The sequence below is a fragment of the Cherax quadricarinatus genome, chromosome 1 (assembly GCF_038502225.1).
Source record: "Cherax quadricarinatus isolate ZL_2023a chromosome 1, ASM3850222v1, whole genome shotgun sequence".
NCBI lineage: Eukaryota > Metazoa > Arthropoda > Malacostraca > Decapoda > Parastacidae > Cherax > Cherax quadricarinatus.
In genome coordinates, this window is record NC_091292.1 from 103,299,974 (window position 1) to 103,321,081 (window position 21,108).

Here is a 21,108-nt window from a genome sequence, read left to right on the forward strand (position 1 = left end):
AGCATTCATATTGCTAAACTCACAAATTAGGATGTAGTCACTTAGCCTTAATACCATAATCTGTAAGGATTTAATGTTAAGAATTAATCTAACTCTGCTCGAAATGCCTAGCCATGCTAGGTGTCCTAGTGGCCCCCTCTGTAATTAGTATTTTATAACATGTAAACCACAAAATACCCAAAACCTGTAAACCCCACATTGTAACCATTATAGAGAATAAACTTGAATTGAATTATTGAAAGAATTAGAGGCAAGACAGAATGTAGGATTATGGATGAGCAAGGAGGTTTGAGAGTGGGTAGGGGATGTGTAGATCAAGTGTTTACATTGAAGTATATATGTGAACAGTATTTAGATAAAGGTAGGGAAGTTTTCATTGTATTTATGGATTTAGAAAAGGCATATGATAGTGGATAGGGGAACAATGTGGCAGATGTTGCAAGTATATGGAATAGGTAGTAAGTTACTAAATGCTGTAAAGAGTTTTTATGAGGATAGTGAGGCTCAGGTTAGGGTGTGTAGAAGAGAGGGAGACTACTTCCCGGTAAAGGTGGGTCTTAAACAGGGATGTGTAATGTCACCATGGTTGTTTAATATATTTATAGAGGGGAGGGAGGGGTTGTAAAAGAAGTAAATGCTAGGGTGTTGGGGAGAGGAGTGGGATTAAATTATGGGGAATCAAATACAAAATGGGAATTGACACAGTTAATTTTTGCTGATGATATTGTGCTTATGGGAGATTCTAAAGAAAAATTGCAAAGGTTAGTGGATGAGTTTAGGAGAATGTCTAAAGGTAGAAAGTTGAAAGTGAACATAGAAAAGAGTAAGGTGATGAAGGTATCAAATGATTTAGATAAAGAAAAATTGTATATAAAATTGGAGAGGAGTATGGAAGAAGTGAATGTTTTCAGATATTTGGGAGTTTGATGTGTCAGCAGGTGGATGTATGAAGGATGAGGTTAACCATAGAATTGATGAAGGAAAAAAGGTGAGTGGTGCATTGAAGTAGTATATGTGGAGACAAAAAACATTATCCATGGAGGCAAAGAAGGGAATGTATGAAAGTATAGTGGTACCAACACTCTTGCAATGAATGATTTTGAAAACTGACAAGTTGAACATTGAGACAATTATGCAACATATGGGAATCTTTATTTAGGAAACATTTCGCCACACAGTGGCTTCATCAGTCCAATACAAAGCAGAAAGGTGGCAAAACGTTTCCTAAATAAAGATTCCTATATGTTGCATAAGTGTCTCAATCTTCAACTTGTCAGTTTCCAAAACCATTCATCACAACTGTCAGACACTGCATCATCATGGGATCTTGATACAAAGAATTCTTCAAACTTGTCCAACCTTTGGATGAAGACCTACTTCGACTAGTGGATAGTACCACTATGACCCCGCCTCCTCCTGCTTTGCCTCACCTGACTACAGTATATAAGCCACGTCTATGGCCCTATGCTGTACATTCTACAAGATTGATGGACTGAACACATTGACTTCAGGCTGAGGGACTGATTACCTCAAACTCCTCCTCTTCTTACACCTTTCTGCTTTGTATTGGACTGATGAAGACACTGTGTGGCGAAACGTTTCCTAAATAAAGATTCCCATATGTTGCACAAGTGTCTCAATCTTCACCAACACTCTTATATGGGTGTGCAGCTTGGGTTGTAAATGCTGCAGCGAGGGGGCAGTTGGAGATGGTGGAGATGTCCTGTCTAAGGGCAATGTGTGGTGTAAATATTATGCAGAGAATTCGGAGTGTGGAAATTAGGAGAAGGTGTGGAGCTAATAAAAGTATTAGTCAGAGGGCTGAAGAGGGGTTGTTGAGGTAGTTTGGTCATTTAGAGAGAATAGATCAAAGTAGAATGACATGGAGAGCGTATAAATCGTAGGGGAAGGAAGGTGGATTAGGGGTCGTCCTCGAAAAGGTTGGAGGGGGGGGTAAAGGAGGTTTTGTGGGTGAGGGGCTTGGACTTCCAGCAAGCATGCATGAGCATGTTAGATAGGAGTGAATGGAGACGAATGGTATTTGGGACCTGAGCAGTGTGAGCAAGGTAATATTTAGTGAAAGGATTCAGGGAAACCAATTATTTTTATATAGCTGGACTTGAGTCCTGGAAATGGGAAGTACATGTACAATGCCTGCACTTTAAAGGAAAGGGGAACGGGAGGTACAGAGCTCTATGGACAGATTTGTTGTGCGACAGAGGTTGGCTGGTCCTAGTGGCATTAAAAGAAGAAGGGAAGTAACCCCAGAAAAGGACTTGCTACCTCAAGTATGGAAGGGGATTCCCCTTCTAAACAGTAAGAAGATAATGCTCTCCCCTCCTCCCATCCCATCAATCATCACCAGATCTTCAATAAAAGTAAGTGTCATTTTGTGCATGCCTTTTTCAGTTTGTGTGTATTAAAATTAACATTTCATGTGGTAAAAAAAATTTTTTTTCATACTTTTGGGCGTCTTGCACGGATTAATTTTATTTCCATTATTTCTTATGGGGAAAATTCATTCGCATAACGATTATTTCGCATAACGATGAGCCCTCTTGCACGGATTAAAATCGTTAACCGGGGGTCCACTGTACATGTACAATGCCTGCACTTTAAAGGAGGGGTTTGGGATATTGGCAGTTTGGAGGGATATGTTGTGTATCTTTATACATATATGCTTTTAAACTGTTGTGTTCTGGGCACCTCTGCAAAAACAGTGATTATGTATGAGTGAGGTGAAAGTGTTGAATGATGATGAAAGTATTTTCTTTTTGGGGATTTTCTTTCTTTTTGGGTCACCCTGCCTCGGTGGGAGATGGCCAACTTGTTAAAAAAAACAAAAAGTGTTTTATGAAAACAATGCTGACTGCTTCCTCTCTTGGCTTGCAGGTCATCATCTCCTGAGAACATTGAGTACAACCGTACCTTGCATCGTTCTGAAGGATACACCCATGAGGAGCATTTGGGCCCCAAGGTCAGGCATACATATGGAATCTCCAACAATGGCCCTTCAGAGATCCTGCAAGCTGAAATTGTCATACTCTGGCCCACCATGACACTGAATGGTAACCAGAAGTCTTCCAGTTCCTAAAAAACAATTTTCATTCTTTATTACATTATAAAAACATAGTATCCACAATGATGGAAATAATTCAGAACCATATTAAATGTAAGTCCTCATAGTTTAACATGTAATAGGTAATAACTAATAGCTATATTGACCAGTAGCCAAACCAGGATTGCAAATGAGCATCTCAGATCAATTTTGTAAATCAGCAATTCAAAACTTACCTCAGCTACACATTTAGTGTTGAAGTCTTGCTTGAAAATCTGTAAAAACACTTAAATATAATACATAATTGAGAAATACATTATCTTGGGCTCAGTTACAGCGATTACCAACTTACACTCAAGTTGTTGAAACTTGTTGCAACCCCTGAATGGGTTACAATGATTATTATGTATATTTATAATGTATATAACCTTTTCATATAATTTTATATTGCCTATATTTGCGATAATAGCTAAATCGTAAATGTATTGCTTTATATTGTTATTTGATTTATGTTAGGATGTACATAATGTGCTCGGTTCAAGTCTTGATTGTCAAACTACTGTAATTATCGCTTGTCGCTCGTTATACTGCCGGCTTCTGAGCTGTGCTGTCCACGGGGCTATCACGTGATCGAGGGGGTGGTGTCCTCACCTCTCGTGAAGTATTCAGTCTGCTCTAGACTCTCTTGGTGGTTGGACAGATTGTCTGTCTCATTATTCTTGTTAGTTCTGTAGAACTCTGTTCACAGAACATTGTATAGACTTCGTGATTTTCGACGTTGTACTGAGGTTGTGTGTCACATAGACACTCTGAGCATCTCAGGTCCTTAGCTATAGCTTCTGACCTAATTTTGTACTGGTTTCTGTGTATTGTCACAGTCAGGGTTTTTCCTATGCTGAACTTAGATTCAGTAGTATGGGAGTTTTGTAACTTTTGTGGAGGATCTGCTGATGATCCCTACTTAGTGTCGTTATGTTATCTCCTTGATCCTGATTGTGTCGCAGTCGCTTGTTGTATGGCTATTGGGCTTAGCATTCTTTTCATTGTTCAAGCAGACTGTTCTGGTTGCCAGTCGGTCAAGAAGTTAGTTTATTAGAGGACTTTGTCAGTCACTTGTTTAAGTCTAGTCGAGTCGTGAGACATAGCGAACTACCTAGAGTACTTACATGCATACACAAACTTACTTGTACATATTTGTAATATCTTTTTAAATGTTAATGTACCAGACGGTACTTAAGAATTATAAATGTGATATGTGCTTTCAGCACAATAATATTGAACTCGAGAGATTGATTTTATTTTGATTGCTGTGATTAATTTAATTTAATTTAATTTGATAATGTACCTCTAGACAACTTAATGATTAATAAATTTATTAAATTTTAATTTCTCTAGTTAGTAGCCTACCAGTTGTAATCCTGAAGCACTATTGAATAATACTGAATTTTAATGGATAATTGGACAAGGATACTGACTACTTGTTACGAAAACCCAGTAACAGGCTGGATGCTAGAAGGGCAGTCCTTTCTAGTATTCACTGGAGATCTCTAAGCTTTTAGAATCGCGTTTTTTGTAATCAATGGGGGCCTGTCCGGGATGCTCTTGATCCAAGGTGTTGGAGAAATTGTCCAGTTTGACATACTAGTGAATCTATGATCAAACACTTTGAGTACTTTCCTAATCTGAAGACTTTGAGTTTAGTCTTGTACAACATACCAGGTGGATGTATGTACCTGACTGAGTCTCTTGATCCAAGGAGATGGAAATACTGTTTATGAGTTCTAGCTCTAAGACAACCAACACTAAAATTCCTATTAGGATTATAGTTTCCCATAATCACTCTCTCGTAGTACAATTATTTTCGTGATGTATGCCAAAGTGAAACAGTTAATTGATACTCTGACTTTGTCTGAGTTAAGTACATTAAAACTTCAGACTTGTTGGCGAGTAGCCAAATATCTCGGTGTGACGTATAACAGGAAGTACACCGCAGAAACTGTCAGAGCATTAATTAAAGATATATTGTTTCCTGCTCATACAGAGATGTCTGATTATGATTCAGATTCAGAAAGCCTAGTGTCACAATTAGGAAGTATGGCTCTATTTGAAGTTGAAGAAAGAGCAACTAAGGCAGAAGTGAGCCTAGTGTCCGAGCCTAGTGTAGATCAGTTCTCGCTCGCTCCTTCCTTCACTGACACTATAGTACAGAGTATAGCTGGTAGTATGACACAGCCTAATACTAGTACAGTGTATGATACACCTGTATCTACTTATCCTAGACCAGATCTAGACTCTCTAGAGACGGCTGGACCAAGTGTCCGACCTAAGGACCGTCCAGACCACGTTAATTTCCCTACTCCTCCATTACCCACTGGTCCTATCTCTCAGGAACAGTTTGAGAGGTTTGAACACCTCATTATGTTGCAGACTGCACAAATAGAGGCACAGAGGAGATTGAACGAAGAAGATTTCCAAAGAGAAAATGTTCGTCTGGGAAGACAACAGACTGATAGATCACAGGACACATTTAATGTGCAGAAAGCTGCATCTATGGTTCCTAAGTTTTTTGAAAGTGACTTAGACACATATTTTGATGTGTTTGAGAACCAGGCACGTGCTATGAACTGGCCACGTAAGCACTGGGCAACATTGCTGCATACAGCGTTGACGGGAAAAGCTCAAACTTGTACTGCAGCCTTACCATTTGCCAAGTACATTAGTTATGACGCTGTCAAACAAACAATTCTAGAGACGTATAACTTGTTACCTGTAAGTTATCAAAGAGCATTTCGTACGTTACAACGACGACAAGATCAGACTTGTGTAGAGTTTGCTCGTGAGAAAAAAGTTGCATTTGAGAGATGGTGTAGAGCTGCTAAATGTAAAACTACGACAGCCTTGTTCAGTTGTTACTACACGAAGAGTTTAACAACTATATGTCTGCTGACATACAAGAATATCTGATCGATCATACTACCTCAGATATTCTGGAAACTGCAGCATTAGCAGACAATTACGAGATTTCTCACAAACTTGTACGTACTAAAACACAAAGAAACAAGGTAACTAAAGATTGTCCTAGAAGTTGGCAACCTAAATCAGCTGCTCATTGCCGGCCTGATGTACCTGCTACTGTAACTTCTCGTACCTTTACCAGGAAAACTCACAATCCTGAATCTGTCTCTGTGGCTAGACAGAAATCTGGTATCGAGAAGAAGAAAGTTAAATGTACCTATTGTAACAGGAAAGGACATGCTAGAGAGTATTGCTATAAATTAGAAAGAGATACGAGAAGCAGTCGTGCGGCTGGCGCCCCCACTCAAGTCGTATCCTCTTCCGAGCAACAAAGACACCAAAATCCTAGCAATACCTCTGAACCTACTGTTTTAGATAATGTTACTCAGGATAGATGACTAGCGTCAGAAAGTGTATCTGACGAAAAGATTCGTTCAGCGATGAGTCCTTACTTTTCAAGAGGCAGAATAGGATTTGACGAATCACATCTAACTGAGATAGTTACTTTCAGAGACACTGGCAGTTATCTCACGTTATTAAGAGAAGATGTACTGCCCATAACTGACGATACCTATTGCAAGATAGATGTATTGTTAGAAGCATATGGTGGGGCTGTTATAAAAGTACCTCTTCACAAAGTTTATATTCAAACAAGCTATTATACTGGTTATATTTCAGTGGGTATATCCAGTGGTGTTTTTCCCATCAGGTCAGTGGACTTGTTGATAGGGAACAATATCCTTCATGCTGGTATATGTAAAGAACCACTTGTGATTGATAACAACACTGATGATAATTATGCCATTGAAGCTTGTAGAGAGAAGCCTATTTTATTTCCTCTCAGCGCAATTACTAGAGCTATGTCAAAGATACAACAACCGTCCTTGTCTCCTGTTGAGTTAGTGGATGACAATGTTTTGGGCTTAAATATGTTGTTTAGTGACGCTCTGCGCCCAGGATCATTAACACTGACTGCCCAAATACCTTTTGTTACTTGCTATGTCAAATTCAGTAAAGTAACTTAATCCCTCCAGCCCATATTAACTATATATACTCATGTCATGTCTAATTATTATATTTATGTATTCACAGTATTGTTGTGTGAGGAGGAGACAAGCTGAGTGTTGAGTGGGTAGTGTGGTGCGGGTGATGTACTGCGTGACGCAACACTGTCCTGTCGCAGACCCCCCCCCTCACTACACACCTTAAGCTGTTTCATACTCAGATGTTCATACTGCCTCGCATTCCACAACCACTACTTAAGAGTGGAATGCAGTCTCCTCTACTATGATCGAGCCTCAGTGCCCTGCTCGTCTACGCTATCCTGTCTCTACACTGATGTATATAACCACAAGTATGCAGAGATACGATACTGTGTACTGCCCTAGTACTAGGGGCATATCCTAGTGATGGACGCTGTGAAATTGTAGAGGTGCTTGGCACAAGAGAGACTGATTAATATTTATATTAAATTGTATTGATATGAGTAATCAGAAATAATGTGAAAGACATTAATGCAACTCCTAGTGCGACCGTCTGTCGTGTTGGGGGGGGTGTTGCAACCCCTGAATGGGTTACAATGATTATTATGTATATTTATAATGTATATTACCTTTTCATATAATTTTATATTGCATATATTTGCGATAATAGCTAAATCGTAAATGTATTGCTTTATATTGTTATTTGATTTATGTTGTTAGGATGTACATAATGTGCTCAGTTCAAGTCTTGATTGTCAAACTACTGTAATTATCGCTTGTCGCTCGTTATACTGCCGGCTTCTGAGCTGTGCTGTCCACGGGGCTATCACGTGATCGAGGGGGTGGTGTCCTCACCTCTCGTGAAGTATTCAGTCTGCTCTAGACTCTCTTGGTGGTTGGACAGATTGTCTGTCTCATTATTCTTGTTAGTTCTGTAGAACTCTGTTCACAGAACATTGTATAGACTTCGTGATTTTCGACGTTGTACTGAGGTTGTGTGTCACATAGACACTCTGAGCATCTCAGGTCCTTAGCTATAGCTTCTGACCTAATTTTGTACTGGTTTCTGTGTATTGTCACAGTCAGGGTTTTTCCTATGCTGAACTTAGATTCAGTAGTATGGGAGTTTTGTAACTTTTGTGGAGGATCTGCTGATGGTCCCTACTTAGTGTCGTTATGTTATCTCCTTGATCCTGATTGTGTCGCAGTCGCTTGTTGTATGGCTATTGGGCTTAGCATTCTTTTCATTGTTCAAGCAGACTGTTCTGGTTGCCAGTCGGTCAAGAAGTTAGTTTATTAGAGGACTTTGTCAGTCACTTGTTTAAGTCTAGTCGAGTCGTGAGACATAGCGAACTACTTAGAGTACTTACACGCATACACAAACTTGTACATATTTGTAATATCTTATTAAATGTTAATGTACCAGACGGTACTTAAGAATTATAAATGTGATATGTGCTTTCAGCACAATAATATTGAACTCGAGAGATTGATTTTATTTTGATTGCTGTGATTAATTTAATTTAATTTAATTTGATAATATACCTCTAGACAACTTAATGGTTAATAAATTTATTAAATTTTAATTTCTCTAGTTAGTAGCCTACCAGTTGTAATCCTGAAGCACTATTGAATAATACTGAATTTTAATGGATAATTGGACAAGGATACTGACTACTTGTTACGAAAACCCAGTAACAGGCTGGATGCTAGAAGGGCAGTCCTTTCTAGTGTTCACTGGAGATCTCTAAGCTTTTAGAATTGCATTTTTTGTAACAAAACTGATATTCTTATCAAATCTCAACCCATTTAAAAAATATAAGTTGATTAAATTAGATTTGCTTGTATTGTTTACTTCTTAAGGACTTTTTTAATGAACAAGTGAGCTGTTGAATATTTCCAAAAATAGATAGAAAGGCAGTCCCACTAATAGGTAGACTCAAAAAGATAGACTCACGAACAGGTAACCTTACTAACATATTACTTCTGCAATAGGTTCCACACAAATAATTAGCCTCGCAAATAAGTAACTAATTATCAAGTAATTTTTCCACTAAAAGGCATCATAATGCATCATACAATTTTGTCAACAGATAACCACTTACAGGTAGTAGGTTGGTAAACAGCAACTGCCCAGGGAGGTACTACTGTCCTGCCAGGTGAGTGTAAACCAAAAGCCTGTAATTGTTTTACATGATGGTAGGATTGCTGGTGTCTTTTGTCTGTCTCATAAACATGCAAGATTTCAGGTATGTCTTGCTACTTCTACTTACACTTAGGTTACACTACGCATACATGTACAAGCATATATATACACACCCCTCTGGGTTTTCTTCTATTTTCTTTCTAGTTCTTGTTCTTGTTTATTTCCTCTCATCTCCATGGGGAAGTGGAACAGAATTCTTCCTCTGTAAGCCATGCGTGTTGTAAGAGGCGACTAAAATGCCAGGAGCAAGGGACTAGTAACCCCTTCTCCTGTACAAATTACTAGATTTAAAAAGAAAAACTTTCGTTTTTCTTTTTGGGCCACACTGCCTTGGTGGGATATGGTCGGTTTGCTGAAAAAAAAAAAAATAACCGCTTCCTCAAGATGGCATTGGTCCTCACTCCACCTTGACTCTTCTTTTTTTTTTCCAGGTAATTATCTACTGTACCTCCTGGAGCAGCCCCAAGTTACTGGCCCAGTCAACTGCTCTTATGTTCCTGATGTCAACCCTCTGGGCCTCTTGGTGAGTATTTTCTGTGAAAATTACTGTCACCAGAGACATGAAACATGCCAAGGTGATTGAGGGTTTTAAGCATGTCTCTGGAACTGGAAATAATGTAAGCAATTCTTCAAATGGCATAAGAGATTTGTTAGCATACACACCACTAGAGTGCTCTGTAATGTGGATGTCAGTTTACTTACTGAGCTGTGGCTCTGAGAGTCGAGCTTCACTGCCCTAATACTGAATATTGGGGTTCAGGTTCTATCTGGGCATCCTTGTTCTGGTCCCTCCAGTATCAGTTTTTGTGTATTCATGTATAAATATAGTATTCTTTCATTTGGTTTATGCTTATAGGATTGCTTTTTATGATTACATACATAAGCATGTGCACAGATAGGAACAGGTGCAGAAAGATAGATAGCTTTCTGGATAGGCTAGAAAATCCCACACCAAATATTTTACTCCTTGGAGATTTTAATCACCCTCATGTAAAATGGAAGATGGCGCAACATAATGTTATACCAGAAATATCTCCGGGAAGCACCCAGGCTCAACAGGTACATACCAGGAAACTAATGAGGCTTTGTGAAAAGTACTCATTAAACCAACAGGTAATTGATTCCACTAGAAATGAAAATACCCTGGATTTGATATTCACAAACAATGAGGAACTGATCAGAGACATAACAGGTACAAAAACAATATACATGTATTCTGATCATAACATCATAGAAGTTCAAATGAGTATTAACTCAGGGTTAGGAAACTGCGTCACTAATGTTAGAGACGAGATGTTGAGTAAGGTTAATTTTAACAACCATGGAATTGACTGGGAAAAAATAAACCAAGAGCTATCAGACATACCCTGGGAATCAGACGAGCACCCTAAATCCCCACCAGTTCCTAGAGAAGTTGAAAAGACAAACATACAAGGTATGTATGAAGCACATAATATTTAGGAAACCCAGAACAAGATCAGATATAGAGAGAGAGCATAGGAGATGGTAAAGAAGAAGAAAACGGGTTATTGAATTGCTTAAAAACACAAATATGCTACAACAGAGGAAAAATAGACTTAGCCGAGAGATCACTGAATTGGAGCAAAAACTCGGGATGTCATACCTCACAGAAGAAGTACAAAGGGAACAAAGGGCTATACAGGATATTGCAAGAAACCCAAAATATTTCTATTCCTACGCAAAATCCAAGCTAAGAACTGCCGGTAGAATTGGACCACTACTGAGAGGAGATTCGTATACTGATGATGAATGGGAAATGAGTGAAATCCTAAAAGAACAGTATGAGTCGGTGTTCAGCAAGGTAGAAAATGCAGAAATATTTTTCACTCCAGAAGGCTGCGCAGACCAACTAACCAACATTAGTACAAATCCCATAGTTTTCGAAAAAGAAATGGAAAACATGCCCACTCACTCAGCACCTGGACCAGAGTCATGGAATGCTCTATTTGTAAAGAAGTGCAAAGTAGCACTAGCACAAGCCCTCAGTATTCTTTGGAGAAAGAGCTTAGATCTAGGTGAAATACCAGAGGCCTTAAAGAGTGCAGACATAGCTCCTTTGCATAAGGAGTAGTAGAGCACTAGCTAAAAATTACAGACCAGTAAGAGTGATTAGATGGCAGATTACAAATTTCATGGACCAGCACAACCAAAATAACCTGAACCAGCATGGTTTTAGAGTAGGATGATCATGCCTGTCACAGCTGCTGAACCATTATGACAGAATTACGGAGACATTGGAAGACAACGAAATCGCAGATGTGATTTACACAGATTTTGCAAAGGTTTTGTGGGCAAGGGGCTTGGACTTCCAGCAAGCGTGCGTGAGCGTGTTAGATAGGAGTGAATGGAGACGAATGGTACTTGGGACCTGACGATCTGTTGGAGTGTGAGCAGGGTAATATTTAGTGAAGGGATTCAGGGAAACCGGTTATTTTCATATAGTCGGACTTGAGTCCTGGAAATGGGAAGTACAATGCCTGCACTTTAAAGGAGGGGTTTGGGATATTGGCAGTTTGGAGGGATATGTTGTGTATCTTTATACGTATATGCTTCTAAACTGTTGTATTCTGAGCACCTCTGCAAAAGCAGTGATAATGTGTGAGTGTGGTGAAAGTGTTGAATGATGATGAAAGTATTTTCTTTTTGGGGATTTTCTTTCTTTTTTGGGTCACCCTGTCTCGGTGGGAGACGACCGACTTTTTTAAAAAAAAAAAAAAAAAAAAAAAAAATTGACAAATGCGATCATGGAGTGATAGCACACAAAATGAGGTCCATGGGCATTATGGGGAAGGTAGGCGGATGGATTTTCGGGTTCCTAACACTCACAACACAAAAAGTAGTACAGAACAAGCCAAGATCCAGCATCAGCGAGGTCAAAAGCTCAGTGCCCTAAGGCACTGTCCTGGCACCTCTGCTGTTTCTCATCCTCATAGCAGACATAGACAAAAACACCCAACACTTTTGTATCATCATTTGCAGATGACACTAAAATAAACATGAAAGCCACTATGGTAGAGGAAGACATAAACAGAGTTTTCCAGCAGGCAGTGGAGAACAATATGACATTCAATGTTGATAAGTTCCAGCTGCTTAAGTATGGAAAGAATGAAGAACTCAAAAGGAACACTATATACAAAACTCAAGAGGGTCACCAAATAGAACGTAAGGAACACGTAAAAGACCTGGGAATAATTATGTCAGTGGACCCTTCTTTTAAAGACCATAACAAAACAAAGATCACAACAGCCAGGAAGATGACAGGGTGGATATTGAAAACTTTTAAAACAAGGGAAAAAATCTTGATGGTGACACTTCAAATCGCTAGTGCTCCTTCACTTAGAATATTGCTCATTGCTGACCGCCCTGTTCAAAGCAGGAGAAATATCGGAGCTGGAACAAATACAGTACAGAGATCGTTTATGGCTCACAATGAGCCTGTAAAGCACCTAAACTACTGGGAACACCTGCAAGTCTTGAACATGTATTCATTGTAGCAGAGGAGAGAGATACACGATAATATACGTATACCTGGATAATACTCGAGGGCCTGGTCCCAAATCTGCACACTGCCATAACAACATACTGGAGTGAGAGTTTTGGGAGGAAGTGTAAAATAAACCCACTGAGGAGCAGGGGTGTGGTGGGGACAATAAGGGAACACTGTATCAACATCCAGGGTCCCAGACTTTTCAACATCTTACCAGAAGATATCAGAAACATGGCTGGAACAAATGTAAAAGCCTTCAAGAGGAAACCGGACAAGTATCTTCACCAGGTGCCAGATCAACCAGGCTGTGAAGGATATGTGGGGCAGCAGGCCTCCAGCAGCAACAGCCTGGTTGACCAGGCAAGTACTAGATGAGCCTGGCCCAGGGCCGGGCTCAGAGAATAGAGAAGCTCTTGAAACTCTTCAAAGGTATTTCAAAGTTATAAAGGTATGTGGTATATTGTGCAGCATAAATATGAGTACTTACAATGGTGTATATTAATTAATTTTTTATTTTATATAGTTTAACCACATTCATATGCTATTGTCCCCAGCTGAATGAGAAAGAAATGAATGCGGAATTTGAGAAACTCCAACACAAGAACAAGCTACGAGGGACAGTGGCTGAAGAGAACTACACCGAGGTATCTCTCTCTGGGAGTGATGGTGAGGCTGTAGGTGCTGGGGAAACAACTTTCTACCAGGAATCTTCAGGGGGTCACTTTTACTCCAGTGGTGGAAACTCATCATCATCATCATCATCATCAACATCATACTCACATTCTTCTACCTCTTCATCTAGCAGCAAAAGCTTCAGCTCATCTTCAGGCTCCTCCAGTTATTCAACCAAAGAGAATGATCTCATTTCACGACAAAAAAGACAAGCAAATAAAAAGATAGACTGGGAATCTGAGGTAAGCTACTATCATTGTCCTTCACACATGCTTTTTTTGCTATTATTATTAATGTATAGCAACACAAATGAATGTCACCCTGCCTCGGTAGGAGACAGCTGACATGTTAAAAAAAAATGAATGTTGGGTGAACATCAGTACATTTTTTGATAAATAAAAAATAATGCACTAACAAAATTAAAGTGCAAAATATTTATATGTAACAAAAAATGAATCTGCTCTTCCAAAGTGTGGACAGTTAATAAGGTACAGCATTCAAGTTAAACATAAAATTTATACATTAAGAGAGCTTCTGCAAAATTTTTGTTTTATTTAGTGCCTGTACTGTAAAGGAGAGGTGGGAGATGTTGCAGTCTAAGGGTAATCATTCATTTAATCACTGTCTTTGTAGAAGTGTGCTAACATCACAATTCAGATTATGCTCCAACTGCTACATCCCCACCCCTCCTTCAGAGGCAGGCACTGACCTTTCCACCTCCAGAATTTGAGTTAGGCTAATCAATTTCCCTGAATCCCTTCATGAAAGTTACCTGGCTCACACTCCAACACCACCCCCATTACAAAACACTTCTTTCCATCCACTCCTATCTACCTTTTTTAGTCATTATTTCTTGCAAAGGTCAAAATAAACTGGTTTAAAGTCATATTTAAAAAGATAGTATTTTCAAATATCATTTGAGTGAGTGTTGATTTTATTTTGGCATAAGGCACTTCAGTTAAAAACCAGCCATAGGATTTCATTCAAAATATGCTTTTTCGATTTACTGCCCCAAATTTGTTTTCTATCTGTTAAGTTTTTCTTATGAATGTCAGTATAAACTAGAGTGATATTGAAAGAGTTATTGTTAAAAAGTCAAGTGGTGCTGGAGTTGTGTAATTTCATATGAGCAAAAAACATACAGCAACCACCCTCGCCAGTCACATAATGATAAATTTCTACCCCATATAGCAAATTCTGGTGGAAGTAAGGTCACCACACATAAGTGAATTTACACAAAACAAATCTGCAGAAAGTGAAGGAATCCTGTATTATATATTGTCAGATAAGATACTCTTTTTAAAATTTTTTTTGATGCTAAGTACTATATCTGAATTTTTTTTATAAATTGCTTTTAGGGTACAATTTCTAAATAAATATTATACAGTGCCTGACACTTACTCTTGTTTTTATCCAGACAACTAATTGTGGTCCAACCAAATGTACGAGGATCCATTGCTTAGCTGGTCCTTTGGTGGAAGATGACACACTTTACATCTATGTTCATTCTAGACTTGTAGTCACCACACTTGCTGAGGTAAGCACTAGATTCCATTAAACCTGAGCTTTGTGTCCAAAAAAAAAAAAAAACCTAAAAAGAGGGCAGTTTCAAATAATGATCATGATTTCAGGTGAAGAATATTGTAGCTAAGAAAATGTTATATTTTCTCCCTTATACAATAAATATTTCTACACGATAAAGTATTCTGGAAAGTGTAATTCTCTCTAAATGAAGGTCAGAAAGATGCACGTGAAGGCTGGATATGGAAGCATTTGAGGAAAACGGCTCAAATGTATTAAGACGTTTTGATGTACTGTGTTTAGAGCAGGGTTGTCTAACCGTTATTAGCTTGTGCACTACCAAACCAAATTTATCCGAACCCATGCACCCCATCTTATAAAACTTTTGATAGAGAATAAAAGGATTGAATTAACATCCAAAAAAATTGAATTCACATTTTATTGTAAATTTGTAGTCCCAAACAGAGTATTCTTTGTAATAAAAAAATGTGTATACCAATTTATGAAGAGTTTTTATATAAATTGAGACATTTTTACATCTGCTTTGGGCTTATAGCCATTTTGCATTTGAAGTAAAACAATTTACTACTGCAGCTGTAATACTTCCATGTATGTATTACATCCAGGTAGAATCACAGACAACAGACAGATATAGGATAGGTACAATAATTTCCACTTGGAAACAATGTTTAATCTTTACCCAAGAATTATGAATGTTGTTATTATTTCTTTCATGTTTATCTGTTTGTATATAGAAGTAATTATGCAAGAATGCATGTATACAATGCCTATATTCCAGTGATGTGTTGGACCACATGTATACATATTATGTATGCTATTGATATGCATGATATTGATCTTATATCTATCCCACATTGTAGCCATTTTTTCCAAAGTTATTAGTGAATGATTTCTGGTTACAATCTTTGAATAGTGAAGGATGTACCATAGGTCTCACTTCAAGAGCACTTTTTATTTACTGATTACCTTTCTTGATGTTTAGTAACTCATAAATTAGCTGTTGCTCCACAACTTTCCAGATCACTCCAAATGGATTTTTATTTTAGTTCTGTAAAATACTTTCTTTGAAAGTAATTAGGAATACTAGTATATATTTGATTGTTCCTTTGTATAACAGATATTATAAAATAACTGTTGGGATATGGGATATGCTTTATTTCTTTGATTATCATTTTTGGGATAAAACTTTAAAGGTCATCACTTTAATAGCATATTTCATTGAGGTTGAATATTTGTCTGTTAAATGTTGTAGCTGCAGCTTGCATGCTTTTTCAATACCTGCTGGGTGTGAAATAAAGACATCTATGCAACATTGATGACATTTTATCAGATGCTTCACCAATTGGGTGAAACTTTTACTAATAAAAATGCCGTAAGTGTTGCATAGAATTTTTGATCTGACAGTTTGTATGTGTTGTTATACTGTACAGTACCTAGTACTCACACTGCCTGGTGGGGTCTAGTACTCACACTGCCTGGTGGGGTCTAGTACTCACACTGCCTGGTGGGGTCTAGTACTCACACTGCCTGGTGGGGTCTAGTACTCACACTGCCTGGTGGGGTCTAGTACTCACACTGCCTGGTGGGGTCTAGTACTCACACTGCCTGGTGGGGTCTAGTACTCACACTGCCTGGTGGGGTCTAGTACTCACACTGCCTGGTGGGGTCTAGTACTCACACTGCCTGGTGGGGTCTAGTACTCACACTGCCTGGTGGGGTCTAGTACTCACACTGCCTGGTGGGGTCTAGTACTCACACTGCCTGGTGGGGTCTAGTACTCACACTGCCTGGTGGGGTCTAGTACTCACACTGCCTGGTGGGGTCTAGTACTCACACTGCCTGGTGGGGTCTAGTACTCACACTGCCTGGTGGGGTCTAGTACTCACACTGCCTGGTGGGGTCTAGTACTCACACTGCCTGGTGGGGTCTAGTACTCACACTGCCTGGTGGGGTCTAGTACTCACACTGCCTGGTGGGGTGCACGAAAGGTCTCTCTAGTCTGATGTAGCCCTCTCTACTAAACAGAGACCAGAACATACTTTATATATTTTACTCTCTCCCAAATGTGCTCTTTTTTCCTACTTAAACTACAAGGACATACTACACCAATATTATGAAAAAAAATTAATATTTAATAATTATTGCTTATAGTTTCTATGTTACAATAGTAGCAAACTGTTTGAAAGAGTCCACGTTCCTTACAAAACCTGATTTAAGCCATTTGGGATCTTTGTCAGTTATATAATTAAAAAAATAGCATATTGGATTTGGGAACTATTTCATTTCCTTTTTCTCTCATAACCATAAACTTAAATTTTCATTTATGCACCGAGTTAGTAATTGGCATAGCATTCCCTGTTTCATTCATCATTCTCCTCAAGGCAAAGCCCAAACATAGATTATAAAAATTTTCAGCTTCTTACATTATATTGTCAGATGTACAGTACACTGTAGATACATGTATTATATCTGTCAAGTGCCACTATTTCTTAGTGTGGAGCGAGCTTCATTGTGCATATAATTTTTGTTTAAGGACTAAATTGTCAAAATTACTATGATAGAATTTTGAAGATGAACCTTGAGAAGCAGCTTGCATTATGGTGGTAATTAATCAAGTTTAAGGAATAGATTCAATAGATTAGCTGACAAAGCTTCCCCCATCTTCTGTTTCAGGACCCAATGGTACATCTTCTGGTTGAGTATATATTATATGTATATTAATGTCAGCATAACACATCTGCGATAACCTCCGTGTTACTGTAATACTTATTTTAGAGGGATCAGCTAACTGGAGTCTCATATGCATACCTTTTTATATTATCACTGTGGCAATTGAGTGTAGACATATTGAATTTGCATTACTGTTCAGTACAGTATTTGTTATATTCCATTATTATATTTCATATGAGCAATTCTGAAGTAACTTTCAAAATTTTTTTAATGGCAGTAATAAAGTACAACTTATATGTAGAGATTACTGTGTCTTCTTATAATGTCCAAATACCCAGTCATGCTGATCCCATCACTAATATTCAGGACAACTTCCAAGAGAGCTTTCCCTGTGGTTACCAGCTGAGTTTATTATCAATAATTATTTAACAATTGGCAAAGACAGTCTTCACAAGACCCCATCATATGGTGTTGCTGATTGTCTAATGTCTAGCCATTGCCATAAATTTCTCACATAATGAGATTATATCCTACATTTTCTTTTATCTTTATTATCTAGCAGTGCTTAAATTCTCAATTTTTTTCTTCATCTGTTACAATTAGAATAATCAGTGTCACTGTAAATTGGTTATGATATTAGAGCAAAGAATGATTCTACAATAAGTTTTATCATAGTAACTGTTATAGTGGACCTAAGATGTTCAATAATGGGAAAGATCAGTGTTACTGATCACTGATCAAGCATCATATACAGTTCAGTACACACACTAAAACACTTCAGATCTAGGCATACCCATGTGGAACATATATTAACCAAAGATTTCATAAATATTTCAAATGTAGTTAGTTCTTCTTTATAAATAATTATAAAAAAGAAAAAGTTAAAAAAAAAATTTTATTACTGGTAGAGAGAGTACTTGCTACTGCAGAAGTGTACTGATATATTGTGGTTAGTTTCAAGCACTGCTGCATACTGTGCAGCAGTGTACTGCTCTGTTGTAGTTGACTTTAAGCACTGCTGCACACTTTATTAAGCTTTATTAAGTATTGTGTCTGTCACAGCATTATTTTGTAAATTTATTATTAATAATGTGACAAATAGAGTTCAATATATTGTTTACACTTGGTTTTACTCCATTAAAACAGCTGTTGATGTTTATGAAAGCTCAGGGACATCTACAAAGTACTAACATCTTTTTTATCTTTGGTGATGGAATTCTGTAGCAGATAATAAGAGAGAATTATTTTTTAACCATGTGACAGTTGATGATATTGATGTTTTGGTTCCATGTCTACAGTGACTGGTGTTGGCTGGGAGGAGAAATGTAAACAAAAGATGCGTTTCGTCCCCTCACCCTCATAGTTGGGTAGACTAGAAAATTTGCACTATCAGTTTTCCTTCCTGTGTAGAAGAGATTGTTTGCATCTGCTTTCCCTCTTCCTAGGTAGATTAGATCATTGACACCTTCACTTTTTTCTGGGTATAGTAGACATTGACACCTGCCTTCTTCCTTCTAGAGTTGTCCTCTTGGTTTTGTAGCTCTCGGTTTTGTAGCTTGTAGTTAAGCTAATTACATTACTTATTCACAATTTCTATCACTTTTAGGATCCACTTGATGAAGGATCTATAAAGAGTATATGCATGTTTTACCACATTCTATAATTAAAATGTGTAACTAGTCGATGATTTAGAGGAATTCTAAGGATTCTCATTGTTTTCAAAGTGGATGGATGTTTTACTGCATACTATCGAACTTAACAGTAAAACAAATTCCTAGAATATTGGAAAATATGTAAGCAATTTATAATAAATGTTAACAATGAATACCATGTATCAAAAAAACATGTTTGTAAAGTAAAGATGTTTAGAGCCAGGGAGTATCTAGACATCATGGCAAAACTAATCTATCCCTCATGGAAAATTCCCTATGAAAGAAATCTGTATCTTATGGAAGATTCCCCATGGCAGATGACTCATCTTTCGTAGAGACAGTCTCCACAAAAAAGGTAACCATCATACAGTGAGAATCACAAGCTTCTCTGACAGGTAATCTTTCAGATCCTCACTCACGTTGACTTACAATCCTAGTTCATTGTCCAGTGAGTGAAATTTGTTCTTCAAGTTAAGCAGCAATGTGTCACTTTATTCTTTATTTAGGCTAATTTTATTAAACTCCAGCGAAGCTACACGTTTCCCTAATGATGTCTTGGCTTGTAACAATTGTGTAATTCACCACCATAGAGTTTTTGTTTGGGCCTATCATCTACAGGAGGGTCATAAGGCCAGAATTCACACAAACAGTATAGGATATATACACTGAAGAGTGCATTTCTCTTTGTGTATATATGCTGAGAGTACTTTAACCCCTATTTTAGGGATTAAGGTATTCTTGTCTGGTGGCAGAAAGGTTACCATGCAGCTTTAGTGATCCTCATGTAGTCGACAGGCTTTAAATCTTAGTAGCCATTAACCACACAGACACTAATACCAAAGACACTTTAATCCTTAACCTTTCAACTGTCCAAATGTAGATCTATGTTTTCACACATAGCGCTCCGACCTTGATTTTCTCCATAAGAAAGCATGTAAAAAAAAACACAGATCTACGTTCAGAGCACTACGTGAGTGAACGTAGATCTACATTTGGACAGTTTAAGGGTTAAAAGAGGACTTCAAGTAAGCTCTTGGTGTATACATATTCACTCAAAAATGCAGTTATTAGTGTATTTACTCTATGCCAAATACTGAAGAATGAAAATAAATCTTATTTCAGGTGTCTGGCTTTATCATAGAAAAAATCTCTGAGTTATAGACACTGTATTATAATAATCATAATAATCAGCAGTCTGGAAAAAATCTGTAAATTTAACTTGAATAAAGCCCCTTTGCTTTTACACTTTGACATCAACACACAATATTACAAGCCAGAATGTAGCATACTGGTAATAATTTATTTTATGTCTGCTTGTATACAATACTATAAACAACTTTATGGAAGTCATGAAAAAATCATAGTTTTATTATTGTTGCTGTAATAAAAGCTTATAATTCTATGTACAGTATTCAAAAGGACACTAGTTCACTATTTCTCTTATATGTGCCTGATTAGCTGAGTTATTATGACTTTGTGGCTCTTCAGGTCACATGATTAGACAGTTGACATTAGAATTCTGGCCTGAGGCCAGGCTGCGAGGATAGAAGAATGCTTGAAAGTAGTTGCAGGTGTATCACAGGTATTAATCAGCTATCTGACAGTGATAGAAGAAGGAATTTATCTACCTAATTTGTGTGTAGGGAAATTCTGCCATTAATACTTTGAGGAAGTTGGTTATTATTTGTTGTGGGTGATAAGTTTTAGCCACCTTGATCACCAGACTCCCTGAGTTTCTTACATCTTATAAATTATTATATTTCTTACTAAGTTCTCACAAAGGTATTATATTGCCTTTTTTA

At 37.8% G+C, this 21,108-nt stretch overlaps 1 protein-coding gene across 1 annotated transcript in view; it reads left to right on the forward strand.

The window, feature by feature from the left end:
• Positions 1-21,108, forward strand: part of LOC128685785 (integrin alpha-PS2) — a gene marked incomplete in the record, with an annotated part of 489,877 nt that overhangs the window by 460,427 nt on the left and 8,342 nt on the right. Inside the window, 4 exon segments of the mRNA XM_070085511.1 lie at positions 2,893-3,068; positions 9,694-9,785; positions 13,325-13,684; positions 14,860-14,979. Of these exon segments, the coding sequence (XP_069941612.1) occupies positions 2,893-3,068; positions 9,694-9,785; positions 13,325-13,684; positions 14,860-14,979 (748 nt within the window).